This window comes from Amblyomma mixtum, chromosome 2 (genome assembly GCF_055824585.1).
Source record: "Amblyomma mixtum isolate Tamu chromosome 2, ASM5582458v1, whole genome shotgun sequence".
NCBI lineage: Eukaryota > Metazoa > Arthropoda > Arachnida > Ixodida > Ixodidae > Amblyomma > Amblyomma mixtum.
This window is the reverse complement of record NC_143013.1, coordinates 32,882,752-32,910,459: the sequence shown is the minus strand read 5'-3', so window position 1 is coordinate 32,910,459 and position 27,708 is coordinate 32,882,752. Positions and strand designations below refer to the sequence as shown.

Sequence of the window (27,708 nt, the reverse complement as noted above, 5' to 3'; positions counted from 1 at the left end):
GGGCAAGCTGTGTCTCACATGAGCGGCCTTTAAGGAATCCATGTTGATTAGGATGGAAGAAATTTACAGAAGTTAAAAAGGCAGCAACATGCGAGTACAAAATATGCTCCATGATTTTGCAGCAAACGCAGGTGAGTGAAATCGGGCGATAATTTAACGGGGATGAACGGTTACCTTTTTTGAACACTGGAATGATTTTGCCGATACGCCAGTCACGTGGTAAAGATCCTGATGATAGCGATTGCTGAAAAATGAGCGACAAGATCACACTGCTAATATCTTTAGTATTCTTCAGAACTTTTGAATTTATGGCGTCGATACCTGAGGACGAAGTATTGGTTAGAGAGTCAATAATTTTTGCAATGCCTTGAGGTTCAAATGATATGTTTTCCATGACTGGATGATCCAAAAATGGGATATCGGGAAGGTTATCGGCAGGTTCATTGGTGAACACAGAAGAAAACGCAGAGTTAAGGACACTCGCCACATGAGAATCATTAATCGGAAATCCGGAATTATCACAGAGCGTAATGACAGAAGGTTCATGAGGCATAATGGTTTTCCAAAATCGCTTGGGGTTATTTTGTAGCATTGATGGTAAAGTGTTGGAGAAGAAGGTACGTTTTGCTTGCGCTGTTTGCGTGTTGTAGTGTTTTTCGGCGCTGTAATACTTCGTCCATGCTAGGGGAGAGTTAGTGAGCTTAGCCTTTCGAAATAAGCGTTTTTTCTTGTTATTTAGTCGTTTTAACGATACGTTAAACCATGGGGAACCAGCCCGCTCGGTTATTTCTATGGTTGGTATATATAGCTTTAAGAGACGCTGAAATTCCGATTTGAAAAGTATCCAGTTTGATTCTACGGAGCGAGAAGGAAACCCAGGTGTAAACTTATCTAAGAAGGTTGTTAAGTCGCGATTTATGCTTACGTAATTGCCTTTATCATAAAGTGTAATTGTCTTTTTAATTCTTTTGTGATTATTCATGCTGCAAGAGAAGGTAGTGTGAACTGCCAAATGATCACTCAGGCCATGCATACAAGTTATGGAGGAAAAATTCTCTGGATGAGTCGTTAGAACAAGGTCCAAAATGTTGGCGGAGTGATCTGTTACACGCGTAGGAGAATCATTTTATTTCTTTTTAAAACTCTATTGACATCTGTTAGGCAGCACGAGACGAATTTTTTTACTTAGCTACAGTGAATTTATTGGGGAATTTATTGAAACGAACTCTTTTCCGCCACTCCATTGAAACTCGTGAAGTAAAAAGACTCCGTGATCGTCGACTGAAAGTGTATGGCGGCGTGGGCAAGCCTCAGAGATCCGGGCAAAAAGAAAGAAGCGTTGACGACAACGCATCTGCGAGGACGTCTTGTGACGACGGTACCCGTTTTTTTTTTATTTTTTTGTCTTCTAAAAACTCCGTTTTCCTTTTCTCCTTTTTCTTCAACGAAAGTAGCCCCTTTGTCATTGGAGCGCGGTAATCAATTGATACAGGCCAACTTCAGTTTGTCATCAGTATCTCTGTAATGTGGAGAAGGGGAATGTAGGGAACGGCATTGTGAGGAACAAGGAGGAAGAGAAGTGAGCTTCCTGTGAGTGTAATCCTCCATTAAATGGCGCCGTATGGATGAGCCCGAAGCATGCCGTTGGGAACGCTATAAGATTGGAATGGCGGCGGGCCTCTCTCCGAATCGACCGGAACGAACTTCCGCGATGATGAGACTCTGGCGGGGATGATGAAACTGCGGGGCCACGATGTCGGCGCCTCAAGCACTTTCGGTTCGGGTAATGGAACCTTCCTTCTAACGTCGTCAAAAATTTATGGAAAGTGAACGTCATAAAAAGAGAAACATCGTCCACAGTTGCGACCGTCTGATCGAAGAGCCCTGGTGACCGAGTGCGCGAATTTCACGATTTAGCCTCTTTCTTTACTCTTTTTTTTAACTCTAACACTTGAATGTAGCGCGTCTCGCTGTCGCCTGCAAATTTTATGGAGACGTAGTTATGCTACAAAATGCGAAAAAAAAAAAAAACTGACGTCGTATTTAACTTTGTGTCCTGAGATTATTTCGTTGAATTTTTCTGAAACTTTTATTCTCGGAAACGGCACTCTCACGGCTTTTGAATATTAACAAGTATAGTTGACAAAATTCCGATATCTGGTATCGCTACGTAGGTGCAGAGTTATAAAACTGACATTTAAATGCTTTCAAATTTTGCGGGTTTTTCCTGTCATTTCACTAAAAAAAAAAAAATTCACGCCTAAATCGAAATCTCTCTCGATCAGTCACTTGGGCTTATTATGTTTTCTCTAACATGCAGTGCATTCTGTTGGAAGCAGTGGACTGGTCGTAGCTCGTAGTAGTTATGAAAAAAAAAAGCTTTTAAAAATGTGGACGTTTTTTAGACCTCTATTTATCTCGCCGCTATTTTCTCATGAAATTCGTACCGAAGCTGTGTTCACCTCTTTTGGTGAGTCATACTCTATAATGGATGACTGAAACTCTTTACAGCACTGAACATCCTATTTATAGCTCTAAAGCCCTCATCAGAGTCACCTTCTTTTAAAAAGTACATAGATCGGATCTTGCCGCCGACTTCCTCCTCTTGGTTTTTCGTAGCTGGCTGCAGCTCATTTTCCTCCTTGCGTGCGAGTAACTTGTTAAACCTGTCACCGTGTATGCTCACATAGTCAGCGGATAGCGACCCAGTTCTCCCGTTATAGAGCGGTGAAGGGTAAGTGCTAAAGTGGTGACGCGTTGTGCTGATTTGTCGGCCGATAAAGACGTCATCGTAGTGGAAAAAAAGGTGCGTTGACCCAGCCGAATAGACGCTCGAGCGGTACGTCAAAGTGCGCGTGAAAAATATGATCCTACCGATATCCCATCAAGTTCTTACGCGCATGCGCACTGTTTATGCGGTGGCAATGATGTCTGCAATTCTCATCGGCTCACCCTATGCCTTCAAGCCTGAGGCAACACTGAGACAGGCGCCGAGCTATGGATTGTCAAGGCACACTGTTTTATAACGGTGGGCATTGTCTGCCTTTGGAGTTGTTTTAAACTTTGTGTCGCAAGCTTCGAGGCGTTGCTCTGTAAGAAATGAATGGATTATTTCTTTTTTGTGCATTGAAGTGCAGTGAAGCCGCAAGCAGAATTAACTTGTTTAGACAACAAATATGCAGGTGATGTCACCGAGAGCGAACAACATCAGCATTTTGAGGACTCAGTTTTTTTTTTTTTTGTATGCGGAGCGCATGTTTCATCGCCGTACTTCCGTTGTACGCGTCCGAACATCGAGCCAAACTATCGGATTAGTTTACACCGCGTTTTAAAATGCGTTCCAGCTAATTTTTACCATGCATGCTAAAAAGTAAAAGAGCACTAGACAGTGACTTAACAACGATTCTTCTGGCACTTAAATCCACCCTTTACTTGAAGAAGCAAGAACCGTATATAGTTGCTACTACGTGCACTCATGCAGACATTTTCCCGCCGTGACCGTGATTGCCCTTCTAGTATTCGCCATCTTCGCGGCACTCTCAGCGAGAACAGTACAGACCGCAAATGCCACCACCGGCAGCTAACGCGCGCACAAAACAGAACGAAACTCCGCATTCCTCCGTACACCCGACGAGTCAGGCCCCATTCTACTGCAGCTTCTGTGCAGTGACCTGCTAATGCCAGCTAAGAAAACCACCTCCTAAAGAAACCTGAACTTCGGTGCCGTGACGGAGATGCAGGAACAACACGGCCTTTGTAGGTATAGGCGGCGTTGCCTCAACCGCGCCCAGTGGGAAGGGACGACTGAGGGAGCGAAAGAAAGAAGAGGGAAAGAGGCGCCGTAATCGAGGGCCCCTGAATAATTCCGACCACCTGAGGTTCTTTACGTGCGCTGACATCGCGCAGCACGTGGGTCCTCGTCTCGGCAGGCGAACCGCTCAGCCACCGCGGCGGGTATTCACAGTTGCCATCCGGCATCCGCTGCATGACTACCGGAATTTTCCGCGACAGCGGTGACGTGTTGAAACGATCGTGGTGGGATACATAGCCTCCTCTGTGCTGTGCTTTGCTATCCTGTGCTATAATTTGTGCTATGTGTGTGTGTGTGTGTGTGTGTGTGTGTGTGTGTGTGTGTGTGTGTGTGTGTGTGTGTGTGTGTGTGTGTGTGTGTGTGTGTGTGTGTGTGTGTGTGTGTGTGTGTGTGTGTGTGTGTTGCACGTACGTATGTTTGGTTTTGTTTATTGGGGTTTAACGTCCCGAAGCAACTCAGGCTATGAGGGACGCCGTAGTAAAGGGCTGCGGAAATTTTGATCACCTGGGGTTCTTTAACGTGCGCTGACATCGCACAGCACACGGGCCTCTAGAATTTCGCCTTCATCGAAATTCCGCCGCCGCGGCCGGGATCGAACCCGCCTCTTTAGGGCCAGCAGCCGTGTGTGTGTGTGTGTGTGTGTGTGTGTGTGTGTGTGTGTGTGTGTGTGTGTGTGTGTGTGTGTGTGTGTGTGTGTGTGTGTGTGTGTGTGTGTGTGTGTGTGTGTGTGTGTGTGTGTGTGTGTGTGTGTGTGTGTGTGTGTGTGTGTGTGTGTGTGTGTGTGTGTGTGTGAGTGAGTGAGTGAGTGGGTGGGTGGGTGGGTGAGGGGGGGGGGGAATCGGTTACTTCAGTACCACGATGATGACCGCCGGAGGTGCAACTGAAGTTGCGGATGAGTTAAAACGATGGAGAAAAATAAAATAAAATGTAAGCTGTCTAATAAACGATTTCACTGTGCAGAACCGCTTCGTTCTCAGGCTGCTCGCGGATAATGTGCGTTGTGCCGTAGTCGCGATGAGCGCGTCAACAATGAACACCGGGCTTTCAGCATGCATTTGCTTGCCGGCCAGCCGACCAGACGTCATAATGGACCTCTGAGCTCGCATCAGTTATTTTCAAGTGCTGTCTGGTTGGTTGGTTTATGGGGTTTAACGTCCCAAAGCGACTAAGGCTATGAGAGACGCCGTAGTGGAGGGCTCCGGAAATTTCGACCACCTGGGGTTCTTTAACGTGCACTGACATCGCACAGTACACGGGCCTCTAGAATTTCTCCTCCAAAGAAATTCAACCGCCGCGGCCGGGATCGAACCCGCGTCTTTCGGGTCAGCAGCCGAGCACCATAACTACTGAGCCACCACGGCGGCTACTCAAGTGCTGTCTACTAATTCCTTCTCGATACGCGAGTCAACCGTGAGAAATTCGCATACGCACAGTCCTTATCGTAGCACACAAATCCGTTCTCGAAATAATCTAAAGATAAACGTCTAAACAAACAAAACTAAAGAAATCCAACATGAGTAGGATCTTATCTCCGAACGAAATTATCACCGTCGTCTCTAACGACAGCAATCTTGTCGCATTTGCGTGCACATTACCCCCTTGAGTCACCCTCAAACTAGTGCCATGTTCAATACGGCGCCGATTCTTGATGACGTGGTTGGTTCTTCCTTTCTTCTAGACTCTACATTCCCCCATGCTTTCCGCCACTCCCAAGGTGGCTAGACTTTCGTGGCAGGATGGCATAACAGGAGAGCTTCAGCACAGCCGGACAGTCGTACGGCCAGTACGGAAACACGTTGCCGTTACTATAGTTACCTTACTTGCCTAGTTGCATTTGCCGTACGGTTAGTTACCGTATTTACCGTACGACGATGCTATATTCTGGTGCGTAGTTGTGAAGAACACAACCGTCGGTAGTACAAAGCAGCCTCTCGCTTCATTGCATCGGCTTAAGGGAAAATATGGGACGTTTATTTTATTCTGTTATTTACTGAGGATCTATTTCACGGCCGTTGTCTAAAAATATCGCAGGCTGTTTTGTTAGAAATGCTAATGAAAAAAATGCATTGTCGTTGGAGGCTGCGGAGGTCTTGAAGCCTGAGTTCGTTTTGGAAGGAGAAGAGTGCTTTGGTTCAATAACAAATGCCCCCTTCCGAACATAAACGTAGCTTTAACAATAAGCGCGTTTTGCTAACGGTTGATAGCTTTGGTATTATCGTGATTTATGGAGGAAATTGACACGAGAAAGACGAAGGTATAATGAATGCTGAAAAAAAAGGAGGAGGGGGGGGGGGGGGTGGATTCAAATAGGCTGAAATCTATTCATTTATACGTGCTCCCACAAGCTCCAAGCAATTTCGAAAATGTGGGCATACGTTACTCATATGCATTTTCACTTTTATTCCGAATATTAGTCGCACCTTTGTAATACGCGCTTCTTGTGTTACTCTGTGAATGAGATGCATACGCTTTGTACAACTCTTTATTGCTTTTTGCTCGCGCCGCCGCGGTGGCTCAGTGGCTATGGTGCTCGGCTGCTGACCCGAAAGACGCGGGTTCGATCCCGGCCGCGGCGGCTAGAATTTCTTTGGAGGAGAAATTCTAGAGGCCCGTGTACTGTGCGATGTCAGTGCACGCTAAAGAACCCCAGGTGGTCGAAATTTCCGGAGCCCTTCACTACGGCGTCTCTCATAGCCTTAGTCGCTTTGGGACGTTAAACCCCATAAACCAAACCAAACCTTTTTGCTCGCGTCGTATCACTACTATTGTATGTACTTCCTTTTGCTGATGCTGGAACAAAGTGACTTGCCTTAAGAAGAAATAAAGCAGTTTTGCACAAGCAGGTGACCTAAATGTCTCAAGCTGTGACATAAATGTCTCAAGGTCAGAACTGAACAACATGTTGCGCTTTTGGCTTTTCTGTTGAAAAAAAAGAAAACAATGTCGACGGTCTGTCTCGAATCGACAAAAGGATTTAAGTGCGTGCCACTTCGATAGCGCTTAGGCCGCCGTCTCCTGATCGCAGCACGCACAGCTGTTGCGCGCGCGGTAAACGTTTACTGATGTTATATGTTGCTCCGTTGAAATGGCAGGGGCCGACTAGACTTCGGCGTTGCGTCCCAAATAATGAGACAGAATTCCTGCTTACAGATGCGTGAAACGATAGAAGGGGAGTTCGGAAGAAGGTTGGCACAGTTTTTGAAAGCAGATGTCAATAATGTTTAATTTCGAAATCGCTTGTTGAGTGGCTTGCTGCAATAAGCCTATTGTCGTCGTCCACGCACACACAACGGCCAAATCGATTTCGTCGTAGACCCGCCGCGGTGGCTCAGTGGTTAGGGCACTCGGCTGCTGACCCGAAAGACGCGGGTTCGATCCCGGCCGCGGCGGCCGAAGTTCGATGGAGGCGTAATTCTAGAGGCCCGTGTACTGTGCGATCTCAGTGCGCGTTAAAGAACCCCAGGCGGTCGAAATTTCCGGAGCACTTCACTACGGCGTCCATCATAGCCTCAGTCGCCTTGGGACGTTAAACCCAAATAAACCAAACCAAACCATCTTGTTGCATTTTTGTCGTCTGCTAACCTAAGTGCATTGCGCAGCTTTGCCAACGTCTGTCACCGCCAACAAAACACCGCCAAACCATTTCGTCGTCGTCTTAGTTGCCGTCTTCCTCACGGGCGTATCGACGTCGTCTGCTCAACGCCACAGCTTCAAACACATGTCCTCGGCCATGTTCGCCGTCTGGCCGTGACGCATGCATTTGTTGCGCATTTACGACACGCCTTTAAGTAGGCGGTGACGTAGTCGTCTGTGTACACAGCACTCGTCGCGATCCACCTCGCAACAATAGCAAGTTCGTTAAATTTGAGCGGTGCGAATTCCGTTTGCTCGGGAATTCTTACCGCCGGTCGCGGATCGTTTCCCGGGGTAACTTTGTCCTGAACACCGGTGGTGGCAAAAAAAAAGAAGAAGAAAATACTAAGAAATGTTCCGCCCGAAGCTAGCCTGCAAGCGGTGCGACACGCCAATTTCACGCTGTTTCCAACTTCCGCCGACATTGAAAAAAAAATGTAAATTGTTTTTCGGGACAAGGAAATGGCGAAGTAATCATGTCGCATCTTGATGGACACCCGAACCGCGCCGTAAAGGACGGGAGCAAGGTAGGAGTGAAAGAATAGGTGCCCTACTGGAGAGCTCTGGAATAATTGCGACCACCTGGGGATCTTTACGACGTGTACTCACATCGCACAGCACACGGGCGCCTTTTTGCGTTCCGCCTCCAACGAAACGCGGCCGCCGCGGTCGGGTTGGAACCCAGGTACTCAAGCTCAGTAGCCGAGCATTCTAACCACTGAGGTCGCAAACCTTGACGAACCGATCTTCAGGAAGACGAGAGCATGGTAAAGGTCCCCAGGTGGTCGAAATTATTCCGGAGCCCTCCACCACGGTACCTTTCTTCTTTCACTCCCACCTTCCTCACTTCTCTCACGACGTGGTTTGTGTGTCCGCCTAGATGTGAGACAACTTCTGCGCTATTTCTTTTCCTCGAAAACCAATTTTCAAGCTTGGACGTAGTTATTTGTGCACACGGATAGTGCGTAACAGTGATTTCCCATTACAGTGTAAAGAACAACAGTTGCCGGGGCATTTTTATTCCAATTCCGTTCCAATTTTATCTCAGGTCTATGCCTGTGCCATCCTAATTCTATTTGTAGTTGGTGCAGTTGTAGGTTAACATTTATTTTCCCCGCCTTTGATGACGTCATATCATTTCAACCAATCGCGAGTTTTGTAACGCCGCCACGTTTTGGGCTGCACCGGGTTTTCGTATCAATGAGCTATCTAATGTTTGCGCATTAATAAAGGAAGGGGGGGGGGGGGGGTCGGATTAGGAAGATAGAGGTGGAAATGACATGGTCTTCTGGTAGCTTGTTCTTCCGGTCTAGTTGGTTCATTTTCGAGGGGGGTTCGAAACTGCGCAGAAAGGATGGGGACTGGAGGTAAAGAAACGAATACACCGCGGGCGTCTTTTTGCCTCCTGTCTCCGTCCTTTTTGCGTAGTTTCTAACCTTCCTCGCAAACGGTCCTCTGTCCGGCCTGATCGAAAACGCCTTCAGTTTAACCACAACGGACACGACCGCCTCTCCGAAAAGGACACGCAAACGTCCGTCTCGTCCGCACTGGCGATGATCATTTTGTCATCTATCCACGCCATCCGGATTGATAGGAAACATCTGAAATGTGGCTACCAACACCGTCACGGCGTGCGACACCCATCAATGCCAGCCGGTGGCAATAGTTCTTAATTTGGCCCGAACTCGTGATGAAATTGGGCGAATTCTTTTCCGCCGCCGCCGACTGCAGCTATTTGCGCTTGCATAGCTTCCTCGTTTGTTTTTCGTAAGTTCAAATCACGAACTACGTCAGAAGTTGGAGCGGGCACATTGTATCATGCCACGACAGGGGTGTGTCCTAGGAATGCCGCAATTTTCTTGCACATTCCGCGTTTTGTCCGGATCTCAAACTAAGGTGATAAACGTATTGTGGATCCCTTAAAGCCACCCTGAACATTGCTTGTTTCAGAAAAGATGTAGATGTCAGGGTCACACTCATAATAAGTAGAATCGTCGCCTCTTCAGCTGGAAAGTACACCACACCAGGTACAAGAATGAAACATCTTTATTTGTGCAAAATGTGGCCGAAACGAACAGAGCCTGCAGCCACGGGCTTAAGCTGTGATCGTTGCAAGCCTCTGGGGAAGAAAAGATGCACTTTTTGTACCTTGTGGTATCAGTGATGTTAAGTAAGGCCTAGAGATGGGAAACAGAGGCATTGTCTATGTACAATACCATGCCCGCAGGAAGAAACGCTGGGCGAGAGTACTCATTAAATCAATGATGACACAAGCACATATCTGTCACCATGCCTTAAATCGTGCACAAATCATTTGTGGAGGTAGACTCGTTACAATTCTTGAACATTTTCTCAGCCTCACATGGCAAGGCCGTACCAGATGGCGACACAAGCTGTTCACGTATATTCTCCTTGTGAACGTCTGAGCTGACACCAAACAACTGACTGTTCTTTGGAGTTGAGAACTGCGAGAACAGCCCACTACTAAGTCCCTTATTGCTGCAAGATGCATCACACATGCTTCAGCACTGTTCACAGCAGTATCAAATCACTAACTGGAACAAAACAAGTTCACTGAAGTACATGACCCAATATCTGTTGTATCTATTAAGGCATGCCCAGAAAACAGCTTTCTCCAAGCAAATTGCATCACAACTTTGTGCTTTCAGTCTGGATGCAGAATGTTATGCTTGCTCAATCAGTTTTGTATTAGTAAAAAAATGCACAATCAAACAATGATGCCTGGTATTCCGTTGTGATGCATTGTGAGCTAGTTTGAATTTGAGATCACAAAATCTAAATTGTCTATATTTACAGCATGCAAGTCATAAAGCTCGTTCTCCCTGGCAGCTGTGCGGCTTTACAACAGTGTAACCTAATAAACTCACAACAAACAAAAATTCTGTCACAAACATATTCTTCGGTGTTTGTCGCAGGCATTTTGTAACAATAATCTGCATGTAGTGATTCATTGAAAACAATGGCAAGAGATAAAAGGCAGGGGCTGGGAAGACATGTGGCAAGGTGCAGATGTGCGACTGCAAGCAATTTGGAGTGTTCAGTACAGATACACTGCGAAGCCCTAAAGAAGCTAGCTACACAGACACCACAAAAGGGAGCACAGAAGTCCTTTACACTTTCCTCATACAAGTGTGGAGTCTTCTTCAGGGCTGTAAGAGCTAGGGCACTTTTCGCTTCAAACGGCAACGTCCTATGGCTGGCAGTCAGCGAAGCCGCCTGCTACCCTCAAGCTTTAAAGACCTACAACAGAGTCTTCCTTTCATTAATGGCACTCAATACCGCAACAGTAAAGATGCTTTGCATGATTTTAGTAGCTCACTTTCTTTACCCTTTAGATTTCTTGGAAGGTTTCTCACTCACTGCCCAAAGGACAACACCATTGCATGATACAGAAGTCAGAAGCGCACAAGAGTGCTTCTCCACCACAGAAAAGGTTGTACCAACAATTGAGCAAGAAAAGTGCCAAGATGTGTGCAACCTGATATTCACTATATGATAGATAAAATGTTTCATGCATATTTGCAGAAAGCCAGTCCTTGTGCATCTTGCTGGTGCTTATATTTATACTGATGCATCTTCCACAGTGCACTGGACAAACACTGGGCACCGAAGGCTTTGTCTGGCAAGATGCAGCAATGTTGACTAACAAGTCAATTGTATACACTGTACAAGAGCCCACAAGGGCTTCAGCATGGCTGGAAAACATTCTTTGGTGCAAGCAACTAGTGGTCGTGGTGACCTTTGGGAGCATGCATCACAGATTCATTCCGGTCTTGTTTTTTTCGTAGTGTCCCCAGTCTAACTGCCTGGCCAAAGAACGCATCCTTGCCTTCACTGGAGGATGTTGCTTTGGGGCTGGTTGGTATGGCCTTATTGATGAGAAATTTGGCACTGTCAAACAGGCTGCTTGATGACTTGTCACTGCCAGGGAGTGAGTGTCCACTGCTCAGGGCACAGGATAGCGTCCTTGAACTGTTCCCACAGATTCCACCAGAAGACGTGGGTGGTGGGCGGGCACTGTCTTCAAAGTGCTCCTTGCGGAAGCAGGGCTTTGGATCACTGAAGCAGTAGAGCGGGCTGCTTCCTCCAGGGCAGCTTTTTTTGGCAGAGCTTGGAAAGCTGTCGGCACTCAGCCAGTCAATGTCACTTGCTGCAGGACCATTGGGGCGCCTTTCTGGAGACCGCGAGGGCTCAGACAGTGTCCTTTTCCGTCGCTGGTAGCGGCGCTTCCGGAAGCACATGCTCAGTCGCTGGGTCTGTTCAGAGGAGCGTGGCCGCAGGCTGCGTTCAGATGCCTTCAGGGGCTCGTTGAACGTCACTTGGCTGTCTGGCACCTTGCGCTGGGTCGGGAATGTCAAACTTCCAATGGGAGGGAACAGCTTGCGCACCACAGCCAGCTGCTCGGGAGTGATGGGCGATTCACCAGGCGACAAGGCACCCTCGGATTTTATGCTCGCCTTGTGGAATTTCTCAAAAAAGACGTCATCGCCAGGTGACTCGGGCTTTGTGAACCTGTCACTGATGATGTGCTCCTCCCGCAGACGCGGACTTGTGAGCCGGTTTTTGCCACTGTGAGATGGACTGGCATCATGACTTGTGGTGGCCCTCACTGGAGTCCATATGGGGTACCTTTGAGGAAGCTGGGGATGTGTCGAAGACTGACAGCTATCGAGGTCAGATGTGCTTGGCCTGAGTGGACTTTCTTTTGTTGAAATGTCACAAATGAAACCAGTGTTATCATATATTTTTGGGGTGTCAGTGATAAAAGGGATGCAGAGCGAATTTTCGGAGTCTCTGTTGATTGGTATGAGGCCCAAGCCATAAAAGAAGTCAAAGAAGTCGGAAGCTCTGTTCTCTTCTATCCTTCTGTGCATTTCTTTAATTCGGTACCGGGTACGGAACACTTTTATTGGCTGCTTTGTGGGTTTCAGTTTCTTTGGAGGCAACTTTTTAATCTTAGGCACAGGCTGCTTTGTGGGTGAGGTAGTACTATCTGCTGGCCTTTTGGCACGGTTGACAATATCTTTAGCTTTCTTTAAACTTTTGGTCACAGCCTTTTTAATGATGCTTGCCTTCTTTTGAGACTTCACATCTATTTCATGCTTCACCTTTTTCTTCACTGGATTTACGCAGTGCACAACTTTCGGGCCTTGTTTGTCATTGTTTACCTTCATAACCTTGTTGACTTTCTTGCCTACCTTATGTTTATGTTTTGTTTTATCATCAGCCTGCACTTTCTTCTTCAGTGGTACATTGTTCCTCACTGCCCCTGTTTTCTGCTGCTTTTGGCCGACCTTTTTCAATATACTTTTTTTGTACTTTCCTACAATGGCCACACTCTTTGCTGGCTTCGCCTTTGGGTTAGCTGTCTTTTTGGCAGGCAGCTTCGGCTTCCCCAACGAGTTTTTACCCGCGGCGGTCGCTTTTGCCTTGGGTTGTTTCATCGCCACCTTTTTTTCCTTGCTCGAAAAGACTTTCTTTAGGTTGCTACGTCCCTTTTCGGCGGCCTTCTTCGCCGGTTTGTTTTTCGACATCGACAAATTCTTGGCCGTCTTACCGTCGTTGCGCTTGTCGGAGGGGGCCTTCAGCACCTCTTTCATCCCCGTCAGCTTGGACGGCAGCACGATGGGGCCCTTGCGTTTGGTCGACGATGACGGCTGACCCTTGGCTCGCTGGAGGAGCGCCTTGGCAGCGCTGTGCTTGGACGGCGACAACCCTTTGGCGCGTGCTTTCCCTGGCGTAGTGCTCCCGTTCTTGCGGCAGGCAGCGGCGGCGGCCGAAGAACCGGCGGCGTCCTCGTCGTCGTCGAGCACGAGCTTCTCGCATTTGCACACTAGCCTGCGTTCCCGCACAAAGCGCGCCACCCAGTCGATTGACAGCGTGAGGCCCCGAACGCGGTGCACCTTTTTCAGCTGCGCCGCGTGCGCCAGCAGGTCGCGGTACTTGGCCTTGACTCCGCGCTGCTGACAGCTTCGCACGTAGCGTTCCATGCACGCCTCGAGTAGCGCCTGGGCCTCGGCCGAGGTCCTCTTGCGTACGCCGCCGCCCCGGGACTGTCGGGCGCGAAGCTCGTGCTCCGCCTTGATCCAATTCCTCACCGAGCACTCGCTGACGCCGAACATTTTGGCCACCGCGTATTTGTTCCGCACTTTGTCGTAGTAAGCGAGCACCCTGAGCTTGAGATCGGCGTCGAAGCGCTTCGTGCCTCCCGCGGTGCGACCCATGTCCGACGTCGCACGAGGCAGCCCCGGACCCGCGGTGGGGGTCAAACCGAGAGAAAAAGCACCGAGGCACCAGCCTCGCCGCGAACAATGTGCGACGGCGATACACTTACCGCCTTTCGGCGTAATCACAATGGCTGCTTGCTGGCTCCGACCAGAGAGGGCGCCACCTCACAAATGGCGCGCGCTGCACCGTGTTCTGCTGCCCACCGTTGGCGGCGGATGTTGGGCCGGCCCCCGACTACTCGGCAGCGACGGGAATCGAGCCAGCGTCGGTGCTGGGTCGCTTGTTCTCGCGCTAGCGGGTTACCGAGCCCGCTTTTGGACCCTTCTTCGACGCGAGACAGCGCGGGGACGCCTTCCGTCGTTATTTCGCGACCCGGTTGCTCCTCGGCGGGAGAAGAGACGCGTTTTGGGCCCGGCTCCCTCGCAGCCCGAACGCGGCGCGGGGAGCAGGAAGTTGGGCGCGCGGGAACGCGTCACCGGTGCTGCTGACGCACCGAGCGCGCGCTTTCGAGGGCCGGCCCGCCGCCACCACTCCTACGACGACGCCGGTATCTCGTGTGCTGCGCTGCGCGTCGTCGTTCGTCGACGCTCGTTGAGCAAAGTTTCCGCGAGGCCCTCTGTTGCGCGGTAATGCTGCTCCTGTCCGATGGAGTCGATCGATGCAGTTGATGAAATTAGCTTAAAAAAAACCCTGCAAAACGAGAGAGAGATGGGGAGGAAAAAAAAAAAAAAGATATATGAGGCGCAGTGTATCCGCTGGCCGGGAGCAGCGTCCCCCTCGCCTCTTTTCTCAAATGTAATACTGTTGCAAGCATGTTGCTACGGTTGCAAGTGTTTCTCGGCTGATGTAAGGTACGCATTGACTAGCGCTCGCGGTCTTCTTATCGGGTGTACCAAGCATGACGTCACTGGATGATTAATTACGTACGTGACTAATTAACTTATTCTTTTTTCTTCCACGCTTTTATTTTATGGCCGCCGCGGTGGCTCAGCGGTTATGGTGCTCGGCTGCTGACCCGAAAGACGCGGGTTCGATCCCGGCCGCGGCGGCTGGAATTTCTTTGGAGGAGAAATTCTAGAGGCCCGTGTACTGTGCGATGTCAGTGCACGTTAAAGAACCCCATGTGGTCGGAATTTCCGGAGCCCTCCACTACGGCGTCTCTCATAGCCTCAGTCGCTTTGGGACGTTAAACCCCATAAACCAAACCTTTTATTTTATGCGTTCAGTATCGTGCGTAGCGCATATACGTCAGAACAGCCGCCCGTGATGGAGCAATGTTGAGCCGGGCTGCGGATATCTCGGCTGAAAAAAAATTAACTAATAAAATAAATGGAAGGTGCAGTGTCGTGGGGTGAAAATCTAGCGTGCTCAAGCTTGCCCCCTATGCTCAACGCGTACCGGATCCGCCGAAACCGCGCATCAAGCGATGCGAACGCGTTCTAACTTTTGCGGTGTGTACACCCGTAATCGTTACTGTACCCTTTCGCGACGTAGTATTACCAAGTGCGAAATGTCAGCCAAGCAGAATGTCGTTTTTTTCTTCACTCACCAGTAACGCCAGCCTTTCTTCGTCAGGATGCTGCGAGAAGTTGGTTGCGGAGCTTTAGGTCGAAGTACGCGGTGAATAGCCTCGCAGATCTGCATCGGCACGAAATAATAATAGTAAAAAAAATAATCGCGTTGAGGAAAGGAGACGGCGGTAGTTTCGTAGTGCACGCACTGCAAACAAAAGTCAAGAGCGGCGTCACTGGTGCGCAGGCGTCGTTTTTTTTTTTTTTTTTTTTTTTCCCACGATAGCTTCTTCCTAACGTTCACAATCTGTCTAGTATCGTGAGATAGCGCGGCTTTCCCTGGCATCTGCAGTCAGGAAACGATGTACCAAAGTCGCGCGATTGGCGTGGCCACTTGCATACACTCAGTGCTGGTGCTTTCATGCTCGCGATTGCTTGGAGCTGATGTGACTCATTATTCCAAATTATTCGTTAAGTGTGTGTGCGCTTCATTTCGGCTTCAGCATAACAGTGCTCAAATATAAGTCGCACAGCGAGGTTCTTGATGATCGGAGAGCATAAAAACACCGTCGTACAGGGCTTATGCGTTTGATGTATTGCGCTCAAACGACTAATCCCCGAACCGAGCTTTTTACTGGCTACGCCGAACTCGTGCAACTTTAATCTCGACGGGGATGATATCTTCAGCAGTCTGATCTAAGCCGGTGCACATTATATACTATATTCGTGCCGATATACACGCTCTAATAGAAACGCGCCATATGTACTGACACTTCCTTTGTGTGTGGTTTTTGGTTGGTAAACATTTATTAAAACAGTCAAGGGGCCAAAGGCCCAGACCTAGGGGTCGGCCAGGACTCCTTGGAATCTGGCAGCCTCTAGAGCGAGACCGATGAGCGTTTGTTGGTCGTCTAGGGCAGAGCTGCGTAGACGAGCCTCCCAGGTATGTTGTGTGGGTGTTGGCATGTGTTGTCGTGGACAAGTCCAGAACATATGAAGGAGGTCTGCTGGGATATTGCAGTGTTTACACATCGGCATATACCGTTCAGGAAATATATTATGGAATCTTTTGGGATTGGGGAAAGTGTCCGTCTGGAGTTGGTTTGTGTGTGACATATTGCGCGCTACAATCTCTGCTCTTATCCCGTGTCTTGCGCCAGTGTCATTTGCTCTTCGCAGTGGCGAGTCTGTTTTGCTTGCTTGCTTGTTTGTTTGTTTGTTTGTTTGTTTTGGCTGCGTGAAGTTGCTGCTGCGGCGTTGTCCTCTGCACCTCTTATACCGTATTTCTCCGCCATCTTTCCGCAGAAATCCATCGGTGTAAAACAAAACTAGTGACCGTGTTCACATAGGTGTTGTTGGAGACGGAGGGGCCCTTGAATTGACTGACTCGTTCAGCCCCACAGGTCCCGGCTCCGGAGGATGGTGTCGAACTCCGTTATGGAGGAAACTGTACAGTAGGTTTATTTGTACATATTTACAGTCGAGATTGGTAGCGAGGTGCTGGAAGTAGCAAGAGAATATATCTGTTTAGGGCAGGCAGTGACCGCTGTTCCGGATCATGAGAGGGAAATAACTAGGATAATAAGAATGGGGTGGAGCGCATTTAGCAGGTTCTCTCAGGTCATGAATGGCAGTTTACCAATATCCCTCAAGAGAAAAGTATACAACGGCTGTATCTTACCGGTATTCGCCTATGGGGCAGAAACGTATAGGCTAACATAGAGGGTTCAGCTTAAGTTAAGGATAACGCAGCGAGCTAGGGAAAGAAAAATGATAGGTGTAACGTTAAGAGATCGGAAGCGGGCGGAGTGGGTGAAGGAACAAACGCGGGTTGATGACATTGTAGTCGAAATCGAGAGGAAGAAATGGGCGTGGGCAGGGCGTGTAATGCGAAGGCAAGATAACCGCAGGTCCGAGAAGGCAAGCGTAGCAGGGGGCGGAAGAAATTTAGGTGGGCGGATGAGATTAAGAAGTTTGCTGGGATACGGTGGCCGCAACTGGCAAAGGACAGGGTTAATTGGAGGGACATGGGAGAGGTCTTTGCCCTGCAGTGGGCGTAGTCAGGCTGATGATGATGGTGATGACAATCGAGACAGGATACAGGGTCACAAAACAACATCCCGTTGAACACGCTTCGTATTCCTCAGATCCTTGACGGGGGATAAAGTTCGGAGAACGATGTCGAATCAGGTGGGCAGTTGTGGACACTGTGGTACCACCCACTGCAGGGGGCTGTGCTGGTGCTCTCTCGCAGCTCGGTCGATGGAAAGGGGTAGAGACAGAGTCATCAAACACTGCTGTGTCACTTTGACCACTGCGGCAAGTCTTCTGTTCGTTGCCTCCCAGCAGTTGAATGAACCTCCTCGTACATCCCCGCCGGATGTCCGAAACACGAGACCTCTGTCGAGGACACAGCCGTCTTTCAATTAACGGCAATTAACGGCAACAGCTTGACTTTTCGCAGTATCTCTCCGTCCGTAGACCCGATGGCAGGCTCGGCCACTTGACTCCTCCACCGCCGCCGTCGCTGCTGCTTCCGCCGCTGCTGCCGCCGTCGCCAGTTCCTCGCCGCAGCTTTGTTTCACGATGACTCATGTCTGCTAGGAATTCCTCTCAGGCCCGTGTTCGCCGATCTTCACAGTGTGTAACTCGCCGCGGTGGTTCAGCGTTTAGGGCGCTCGGAGGCTGAGCTCAAAGAAGTGGGCTTATTCCCGGCCGCGGCTGCCGCGTTTCCATGAAACATCAGACGGCCGTGTACTGCGCGATGTTAACGCACATTAAAGATCACCAGGTGGTCGAAATTATGTCGGAGCCCTCCACTGCGGCGTCCCTTATAGCCCACGTGTCGGCCTATATACCGCTTTGGGACGCAAGGGGGAGGGCAGGTAGAGGTATGCACCCTCTCTTTTCACCCGCTGTCAGGCAGAAGTGAGAGTGGTAGCTGGACGTGTGTAGCTGTACTCGTAGCTACCACTGTTACGTCTGACAGAGGATGAAAACTAGAAAAGTATGAAAGTTTCTTTTCTTTTTTCTTTAGTTGCGCTATTGTTTTCTCTATCTCGCAACCTGGTCTAGTTCCGCGTAATGTTCGAATGTGGGGGGGGGGGGGGGGGGGACGACTCTCTTTGTTTTCCGGATAGCGTTTTGTGCGTTTTCTGTCTCTCCACCGATATATCTGCGCGTTTGAATCTGTTCGTTAATTATTGCGCTTTGTCCCGTGAGTACGCTGCGGACACGGTAGACGACGAAGGAACAATGAGAAGCGGCATTAGCGTGAAGTAGACAGTGTTTAATCGCTCGGTGGCGTTTGCCAAAGGGCAAAGGTTAAGAATACGCAAGAAAGATCGCAATAGCAAGTGAATGCTGGTGGTGTTGGCGCACGATGGAATCGTACACTGGCTTCAGTTATTTCCAAGTTGTTGATTTGCACCCTTCTATTTTTCCGGGAGAGGGGGAGAGTGGGTCATTTGAATGGAAAAGAACATTACTAACACTCTTTATCCTCCTCCCCTGTTTGTCGCTGCTGTTGTTAATATACCACGAAAAACTCCTTTGTATTAGGGAGCACGGGTCCCCCGCCAGATGGCCTCATTTATTGTCGCCAGTAATTTCAAACACGCTTCTGCTCCAACTCTACCCTGTCTCCCAACTGAATTAAAGGTGCACTGAAGAGGATTCTGAACTTGTCTTTTTGCCGCGGAAACTCGATCTACCCGTTCCCAGCATTCTTAGAAACAGGGACTTATTGCCCTGTGTGGCCGATTTCCCCAATTAAATCGAATTAACGTCCGGCTCCCGCCTTTTTTTTTCTTTAATTCTGCCTCGTACGGTGGGCGGAGTCGACCAACGCGTGGAGCGCCTTTCACCCAGTCCCGTGGCGGCTTGCCGCGCTGCCATCGGCGGAGTAATACGTAGTAGTCCGTAGTAGAAAATAGTCCGCGCGTATTTTTATTTCTTCGGGCTTATTTTGCGGCTATATTATCTGTGAATGAAACTATTTATTCATGGAAACCTAAAAAACAAAATAAAGCGAAAGCAAAGCCTCCACGGGACTGGGTGAAAGGCGCTCCACGCGTTGGTTGACTCCGCCCACCGTACGAGGCAGAATTAAAAAAAAAGGCGGGAGCCGGACGTTAATTCGATTTAATTGGGGAAATCGGCCACACAGGGCAATAAGTCACTGTTTCTAAGAATGCTAGGAACGGGTAGATCGAGTTCCCGCGGCAAAAAGACAAGTTCAGAATCCTCTTCAGTGCACCTTTAAGCACTGCCCGCGCAATAGCAAATTGTCTCGTTGGTTTTGCTGAGGACAGTGCATGGGCAGGCTTCCGACTTGCCTGGTTTTCCTCATTTTTTTTTTTTTTTTTTTTGGGGGGGGGAGTTATTTCTCCTTTCTTTGTTGTGCCTCGGACATTGCATGCGTGTTGTCGCAGTTAACGAGCCCGTGTATGCACATAGCTCCCGGCTGCCTCCTGTGAGTGGATGCATGCACCCACATTGCTAGGCTGATTACGGTGTGCGTATTTCGCGGATGCCATTCTTTTATTATTTTTTTATGCGATGGCATTTAGGTTGTCGTCTCACACACAAAAAAAAACCGGCTTCTGTGTCAGGAAATTACCTTGTATTGGTCGAGAGAGGTCACGTGACTTTGTGACGTCACAACCTATCCACTGGATTATGAGCAGTCAGTGATGCCGCAGCACAAATATATTAGTGAATAAGCGGCGCCAGCCTGTACGACGACGGCTATGGAACAGGCATGCAATGTAAGAAAATTGGAACCGGAAGTATCTAGCGGACGATCTTCCCATGATTCCCTGCGTAGCAACGTTTCTTCACTTGGGATCCTTTCTGCTATACCGTTACGGACAGTCGCTTACTTGTTTTCTCTGCATTACAAGTGGCGTCCTATTCTATTTCCTTATCTTGATTTCAGCTGAGATAACTAGGAGCATTAACTCAATTTTTGTCCCCTCTCTTCCTGTCGCATTACATTACCCGTATAAAATTTCTCTCCGTAGCTGCGCTGTCCTTAATCGAATTTTCATGCTTTCCCCTCGACGTCGTTTCTTCGTTTTTTTTTTCTTTTAGTTTACATTGAAAACCCTGCGGGGATATGGGGGCTCGGTGCAAAAGCGGCCTGGACAAAGTGCTCGTGCGCAATAGAGCAATTCAATCCTGTCCCTTCCCTCCCGAGTGAAGCGAGTGAGTCCCACAGGGACTCCGGAACTTTATTTCGAGCAGGGCAGGGGCAACACCTCGAGTTTGTTTTTATTATTCAGTTATTTACTCCATGCTTTATTTAAAGGTCATTAAATTTCATTTTTTGTATATAGTTTTTCTTATTTTCCACTGTTCAAAGGTTTGTTTGTTAATAAATACAAAACTAACATCAAAATGGGGATCTTTATAAAGATATACACACGAGGGGAGGTCGACTGAATTACGAAAGTTGGCGCATAGTTTGTGTCAACTCTGCTAATCATGCTCATGAACAGCAGTCAGTCTTATCAAATTAACCACTTCTGTCAGGGCATAATTGGTTTAGGATACTGAAGCGAAATGCTGTATGACTGGCCAGCTAGTTCAAGCCCATATCCCGGCCGCGGCGGCTGAATTTCGATGAAGGCGAATTCTAGAGGCCCGTGTGCTGTGCGATGTCAGTGCACGTTAAAGAACCCCAGGTGGTCGAAATTTCCGGAGCCCTTCACTACGGCGTCCCTCATAGCGTGAGTCGCTTCGGAATGTTAAACCCTAATAAACCAAACCAAACCAAGCCCAATGTGTGTTACAATAATACCGTCCTATAGAATTGAAGCGTTTGTTAGAAATGCGGTATTAGTGCAAGCAATTGGAGACTGATGGCGGGAGAAGGGAGGCGTTGCCCCCTCAGGAAAACTGTTGGTGACCGACCACCCCCCTTGCTCCCCTTGTTCCGGGGTCCCCTGACGTCCCACGTTTCCTCTACTTTCTTGTTGGCTACGCCCGCCAGCGGACACGTTTGGCGTTGTTTGCACTGGGGCACGTGCGATATCGGTGCACGTTAAATAGCCCCAGGTGGTCGAAGTTATCCGGAGCCCTCCACTACGGCGTCTCTCTCATAGCCTGAGCCGCTTTGGGACGTTTAGCTCCATAAACTAAACAGGGTGGACAACTAACTGCCAGCGGTCAAAATGCTGCCGAAGAGTCTCTCCTATTACTAAACGTTGACGGTTGTTTGCGAGTGAAGACGTCTATTAACGAATTAATTATGACCCCGCAGGGTTCGTTAATGAGCGTCTAACCGCGGCACACGGAATTTTAATTTTTGCACTTCATGTCTGTTGAAAGGTACCCGCTGCGGCCGAGGGTTTAGGAATCGGAGCAGCAGCTGATTGATTGATTGAATTTTTTTAACGAAAAGAAAGACCTGAACCGTCAACTGACTTTATTTCAGTGAAGGACTATCAGCTGAATTTATTTCAGTGTAGCTTGACTGAAATAAATTCAGTTGATAGTTCTTCAATTAAATAAATTCAGTTGACGGTTCAGCGTACCGTCCTGTGTGCTTCCCTGTGTCTGCGTATTACCTGTCTGTGGTTTTACTTGGTCCTGTAATTAGCTTCGTCGTCCCTTTATTGGGTGGGCAAATTTCTTCCCTGCATAGCTTCCTGCAGCCTTTGGGCATCCCAAGCATAAAACGGCCATGTGTCCACAATAAGGGTCGTAAAAATGTTGCAGAGTAGCGAAACGGCCCTCGGCGGAGATTCGCCATGCGCTAGCGACCTACGCGATAACAGCTTCTCGATAAAGACGATGTCGTCGACGCCATTTGCCGTATATCCTGCGTAGCTACAACTTCCCGTTTCTCTACAGTGCGCGATAGCGGTGCGGAACCAGAGCGCGGCATGTTTTTTGCGGTCTTGTCAAGTATTACGCAAAACAACGAAACAGGATGCGTTGCTACGGCGCAAACTTTACGACTTTGAGACAGTGGTATATGCATGTCTTCAGCAATGATATAGTTTAGATAGTTTTTTTTTTGCTTGCATATAACTTTTATGACACTTGTATCGAAATTTGTTATGTTGTTGTAGGAAGTTCTCGGTGGTATACGTCTACACTGTGATTTCGGCCGCCGACTCTGTAAAATTGATAAGCCTGAGCTGATAACTCAGGAACTTTCCCCTCTTTTAGCGATTGACTGCACTCTCTAAACGCGTTCGTTTCTTTCATATGTAGCCAATAAAACGAAATGTATGAACAGGCTTGCTTTCATAAAGCGTAACGTCTGGTTCACCGGTTCGTCAGGGACTCCGGTCTTTATGGATGCTGTTGCGGTAGCTTACGCATGTTAACGTTACACGTGAAAGTGAAGGTCATCTTTTTTAGAGTGGGTTTTTCTTTTTGTAAATCCTGTGGTGTGTTGAGCAGGGAGTGCAAAGCACACGTTGGGTTATCCAATATATGTCGGTACTTGGAGGCAAGCCGAATGCGATTTAACGGCTGCTGGCCAATTGCGCAAGCGATTCGCCCAGTTCTTCGTCTTCCTTTAGTCCATTTTGCGCTGCTTCTCGGTGTTTTTGTTGTCCTTGCAGAACCGCTATGTTGTCACATACTCATTTCACTTCGTTGGCCTTGCAAGGCTTCCTCGGTAAGGGGCGAGGGAAGGAGGAGAGAGGAATTAGAGAGAAGGGAGGCTCCTACAGCTTTCTTTTTTTTTTTTGGGGGGGGGGGGGGGGGGCAGAATTAAAGTTTATTCGTAAAATGCATTCGCACAGGCAATGATTCCTCGATTTCGTCTCTTCTCTTCTTTCTTGCGGAGGATGACGTGTTCGGCGCGAAGCACACCGTGACGACGACGGCGCCGTTGAAGAATGCGTGGAGGGAGAATGAGTGGCGGCCTGGATATCTTTTGTTTTGATTTATTTTTATTTTCTCGAACGCTCGGTCGGCATTGCGTAAACGCCGCGATCGCGGCTGCGACTTTCGTTGCCCCTCGGAACCGCTCAGTGGCAGAGCTCGGCGTTCGCATTTCTCTGGCTTCCCGGACGGGCTTCGCGCGCGCTTCGGGCCGATTTGTCGAGGGGGCACCTTGTGGCTTCTTAGCAGGGGCGTCGTCAAAAATCGATGCCCAGAGACCTCCCGAGTGGTGCCTGTATTACTAGACCCCGTAGCTGTTTTTTTTTTTCGCTATAGCAGTACATCGCCATTATTCGGTTTCGGCTTCAATGCGCGTACTAGGATGGACATGGCACGTATCGTAATTTCCTGTCATTGAGCGATACACCGTATTGTGGAGGAAGAGGGCGAAAACTTTACTTTGCGTCTCGGATCCTGGTCGCTGGTTCAGGTGTGTGTTTAGAGAGCCTGCAGCTGTGTGAGGTATGGGGCGGTTACATAACACGTGGATGATGTGTGGGTCTTGTTGGCAGTATAGTTGCCAGTAGTTGTCTGTATGCGCTGTTTTCCTTTGTTTAGTTTAGTTTAGTTTATGGGGTTTAACGTCCCAAAGCGACTAAGGCTATGAGAGACGCCGTAGTGGAGGGCTCCGGAAATTTCGACCACCTGGGGTTCTTTAACGTGCACTGACATCGCACAGTACACGGGCCTCTAGAATTTCTCCTCCCTGTTTTCCTTTGTGAATGGGCGCTTGTGTGCCTCATGATGATTGGAAACAGAGTCCTTCAAAACTCTGACGGAAACCAGCAAGGCCAACATGGCGTCTCACGTACGGTTTCCAACAGTTCCGACACCACCTAAACAAGTGAAAACAGACCAAAAGTCTTGGTTTATGGCGACTGCTTGTGCCAGATGCAAGCCGCTTGTTGAACGTTCACATAAGTCCCAAGGCGTGAGGTCCTGTCTAAGGTGCAGGAATCCGTTGGTGTCATCATCAGCCGGCGCCATCATTCTTCCTTGAAGAGGCATGCAGACTAGTTCTCCGGGCACTGAGGTGTATTGCCGCCGGAGGGGTAGGGGGGATGTTAAGTGAGGCGGGAGAGATGCACTACATAGAAAAGCTATGAGCTGTCTGGGGATTAGACGTTCGAAGAGTATGCTTTTTTTTTCAGTTCAACTCATTCTATTTCCCCACATGATAAGTGGATGGTCTCTTGGCCAGGCTAGAAGCTGCTAAATCAGCTTGACGTAGGCCCACGGGACCATTACAAAGCAGTAACAGTTTACGGGAAGATATATTTGCAACAAACACGGCATCAGTAATGGATGCTTCATTAACGACGTGAGCTGAAAATACTGCCCATAGAATAATAAAATCAATAGTCGATTCCCGGAACAGCAGTACATAAAAGGCAAAGTAATGCACATCATAACTTCACACACACAAAAAAAAAAGACCTCGAACACCTCCGATTTAAGCCTACTGTGTGTGTGAATTTGTAAATTAATAATTGAAGATTGTGGGCGTATAAGCTTTAGAAAATATGTTAGGCGATTTCTTTCAGTCGCATGTCTTATTAGCAAAGCCATAGCCTATTTAAGTATAGACACTATCGAACACCCCTCGTATATCAAGGCGGCTCTCACAGCAGGCGTTGTTTTGGGACGTCGTAAACTTCCGATTAAGTCGATAACTAGCACGAACCTTGCTTCTTCCCCTTATCTGACCGAGGCTAAGCCAGATGAATCATCGCTGCCCGAATATCTCGGTGGGGCTTCGTCTCTGATTACCGCGTGCTGTCGGCGCGGCCGTGAGTGGGAGAGACTTTAGCCCCCGCGCTGTGTTGGCATGCGGTGCACTGGCGACGTGTTCTTTGGGCGTCGAGGGTGACGCACGATATACGGGGCGCCGTTGCCGCTGGAACCTCCCATGGGGATAGAGCAGATATCTTATCAGCCACTGCGGAAGCTGCTTCAACCCCCCCCTCCCCTCTCCCTGATTTCGCGCCCCTCTCTAAGTCATAGCAGGTTGCGGATGCGCCGACGATGCCCGCCGGCGAACGACACCAACGGCGCCATAAAGGAATTTCCTTAGCTCTGGAGCTGTCTCATGTATACGGGGTGTCTCATTTAATTTGGTACGCACTTTTTTATAAGCGTGCTATAATAGCTGCAGAGCGCCGCTTTCGAGGTTCGGACAGTGGGGCCGGATATCCTGTTCAAGCATATTTATGGCTTATGGCCCATCAGGGTAACATGCTTTTGGTTTGTGGGGGTTTAACGTCCCAAAGCGACTCGGGCCATGAGGGACGCCGTAATGAAGGGCTCCGAAAATTTCGACTTCCCGGGGCTCTTTAACGTGCGCCGACATCGCACAGTACACGGGCCTCTGGAATTTCGCCTCCATCGAAATTCGACAACCGCTGCCAGAGTCGAACCAGCGTCTTTCGGGTCAGCAGCCGAACGCATAACCACTGCGCCACCGGAGCGGCTTGTTCAATCATATTTATTTTCAGAGGTACTGCCGGCCTTCGCAGAAGGCCTTTGGCAGGAGTGAGCATACATGGTAAAGAAAGAACAAAAAAGCGCTACAAGACATGATAATGATAAGAGTGGTGTCATCCGCCTGCTTGAGCAGATTAACACCGAGAAGAAAAAAAAAAGACAAAAATAAGAAAGAAAAATGCTTTGTACAAGCTCGCGCTGTTCAGGCATATAGAAACAACACTGGCACATATAACACAAGAACACTGGCATCAATAGCACGCTTGAGGAAATAAACACTAACGGTAGACATACGCTGATCCCTCCGCAATCACAATAATGCCAACCACAAAGCAATATCAATAGCGTAGCGGGAACCAAAAACGCTTACGTTGAGCTAACTGATGGCCTTCAATTTTGATAAGAAAGTTTCGACAGACGGGCATTCCACAGCTTCAGAAGGCAAAGCGTTCCACTGACGGACGGTTCTCGGAAAAAAGGAATTTTGAAAGGTATCTGTTCGGCACATATATTCTTTTAATTTTTTGGAATGGTTTGATCGTGTACATCGCCGTATAACAGGTTCGATATAAATGCTACTATCTATACCTATCTTACTATTGTAGAGTAGATGCATGTATTTCATTCGTTCATAATACCGTCGCAATTGTAATGGTTCTAAGTTAGCTTTTTCCACAAGTGCAGTTGCTGAGGTACGCCAACTATATGAGCTATAGATGAATCGAGCTGCCTTTTTGACTGATTAATTACTTAACGTTCCATCGTTACTTTCTTTTTTCATCGATACGCATTGAGTTTAGTGTGTTGAATAAAATGAACCAACCTATACAGCTAAGGGGGGAGCGTTGAATGCGATCGCTGCGGATAAAGCCCCTCGTCACAGCTCTTTCCTGAGAGGAACGACCTAAAATGCGTAAGTATAGTTCGCTTTGCAGCTCTCCTGCCTCTGCGACTTCGTTTTTTGGTGGAGAAGTAAGTAACTGCCTCGTACAAGGAAGCATTTCGTTTCTTTGTATCGACACGGACACCGAATATACATCAGATCGCCTACTTATCGCTTTTGAGGCTGTGCAGCGTCATTAAAGAATAAATACGGACAATGGTGCACCGCTCTCGGCCTCAAGACATGACTTGTCCTTGTAAGGTGCCACAGACTACCGTAGTCCGCATTTTTCGTTGGCTGTTCTGTCTTAATGAAGCGGCAACGGCTGCGTCAGGCCCGTTTATACACTTTCGTATTTCTTTCGGCCGTCAGTGGCGCACTCATCGATTGAGTGTCGATGGCAGCAGTGATGAGCGCCGCTGATTTCGTTATCTGGGGAACGGATAGCACGTGAAGGTCCTTCCGAATTCCCGTCGCAAACTGCTTGTGTTGCTACGGCGTTCCGCGCTGCAGAGCGTGGCTAGGTCGTGGGTGCGATCCCAGGCCGCATTCGACGAAGTATAGCAGTATAGTGGCGGGATAAGTGCCAAAAGAAGAAATTCGTTCCAATGCTAAGATTTTAGAGCGCGCGAAGGAGCCCCCGGTTTGTTTATAGCCGGTTGAGATCAATACAGAACACAGGATATATGCTATTTCATTTATTTATTTGTACCTTAAAGGCCCGAAGGCATTACATAAGGGGGGGCGTACATATAGGTTGGAGGGTAGTGGCAGTGAACAAAAAAAAAAAGAAGAAAGGGGGAAAAATACACGGGGTACAAAAAGAGTACAGAAATATACAAACTACAAGCAAGAAATAAACATACAAAAAGAAAACAAGGAACAGTTGGCACTTCGGTGTCGCAGTATGAATGATGTTTATGAGAAGTGATTAGCCAGTTTCTCGCGGAAAAGGTGGCGTTCGGAGCATGTTATTATGTTGTCGTGAAGGCCATTCCAGAGCACTATGGCGTCGGGAAAAAATGTACTGCTCATTGCGGAGGTGCTGGTTTTAATGCGTGCGATTGGGTTACTGTGGTTTAGGCGGGATGACGTACGTGGGGGTGACTGCAGCAACAAATGTCTTGGTGAGCGCATGCCTTATATCACCAGCGCATGCCTTTCTTTCTTTTCTTTTTTTTTTTTTTGTTCGCTGTCGAGAATGCGTGACTGAAGTGAATCCATGGGCGTCG

At 48.5% G+C, this 27,708-nt stretch overlaps 2 protein-coding genes across 2 annotated transcripts in view; one reads left to right on the top strand and one right to left on the bottom strand.

The window, feature by feature from the left end:
- Cep97 (centrosomal protein 97kDa) overlaps positions 1 to 27,708 on the top strand; it is a 154,115-nt gene that overhangs the window by 93,722 nt on the left and 32,685 nt on the right. The window lies entirely within an intron of this gene.
- LOC149358895 (uncharacterized) lies at positions 9,473 to 14,373 on the bottom strand. Its single transcript, XM_089571044.1, has one exon. It carries the CDS (start codon positions 13,687 to 13,689, stop codon positions 11,188 to 11,190), a length of 2,502 nt encoding a protein of 833 aa, XP_089427170.1. The 5' UTR covers positions 13,690 to 14,373; the 3' UTR covers positions 9,473 to 11,187.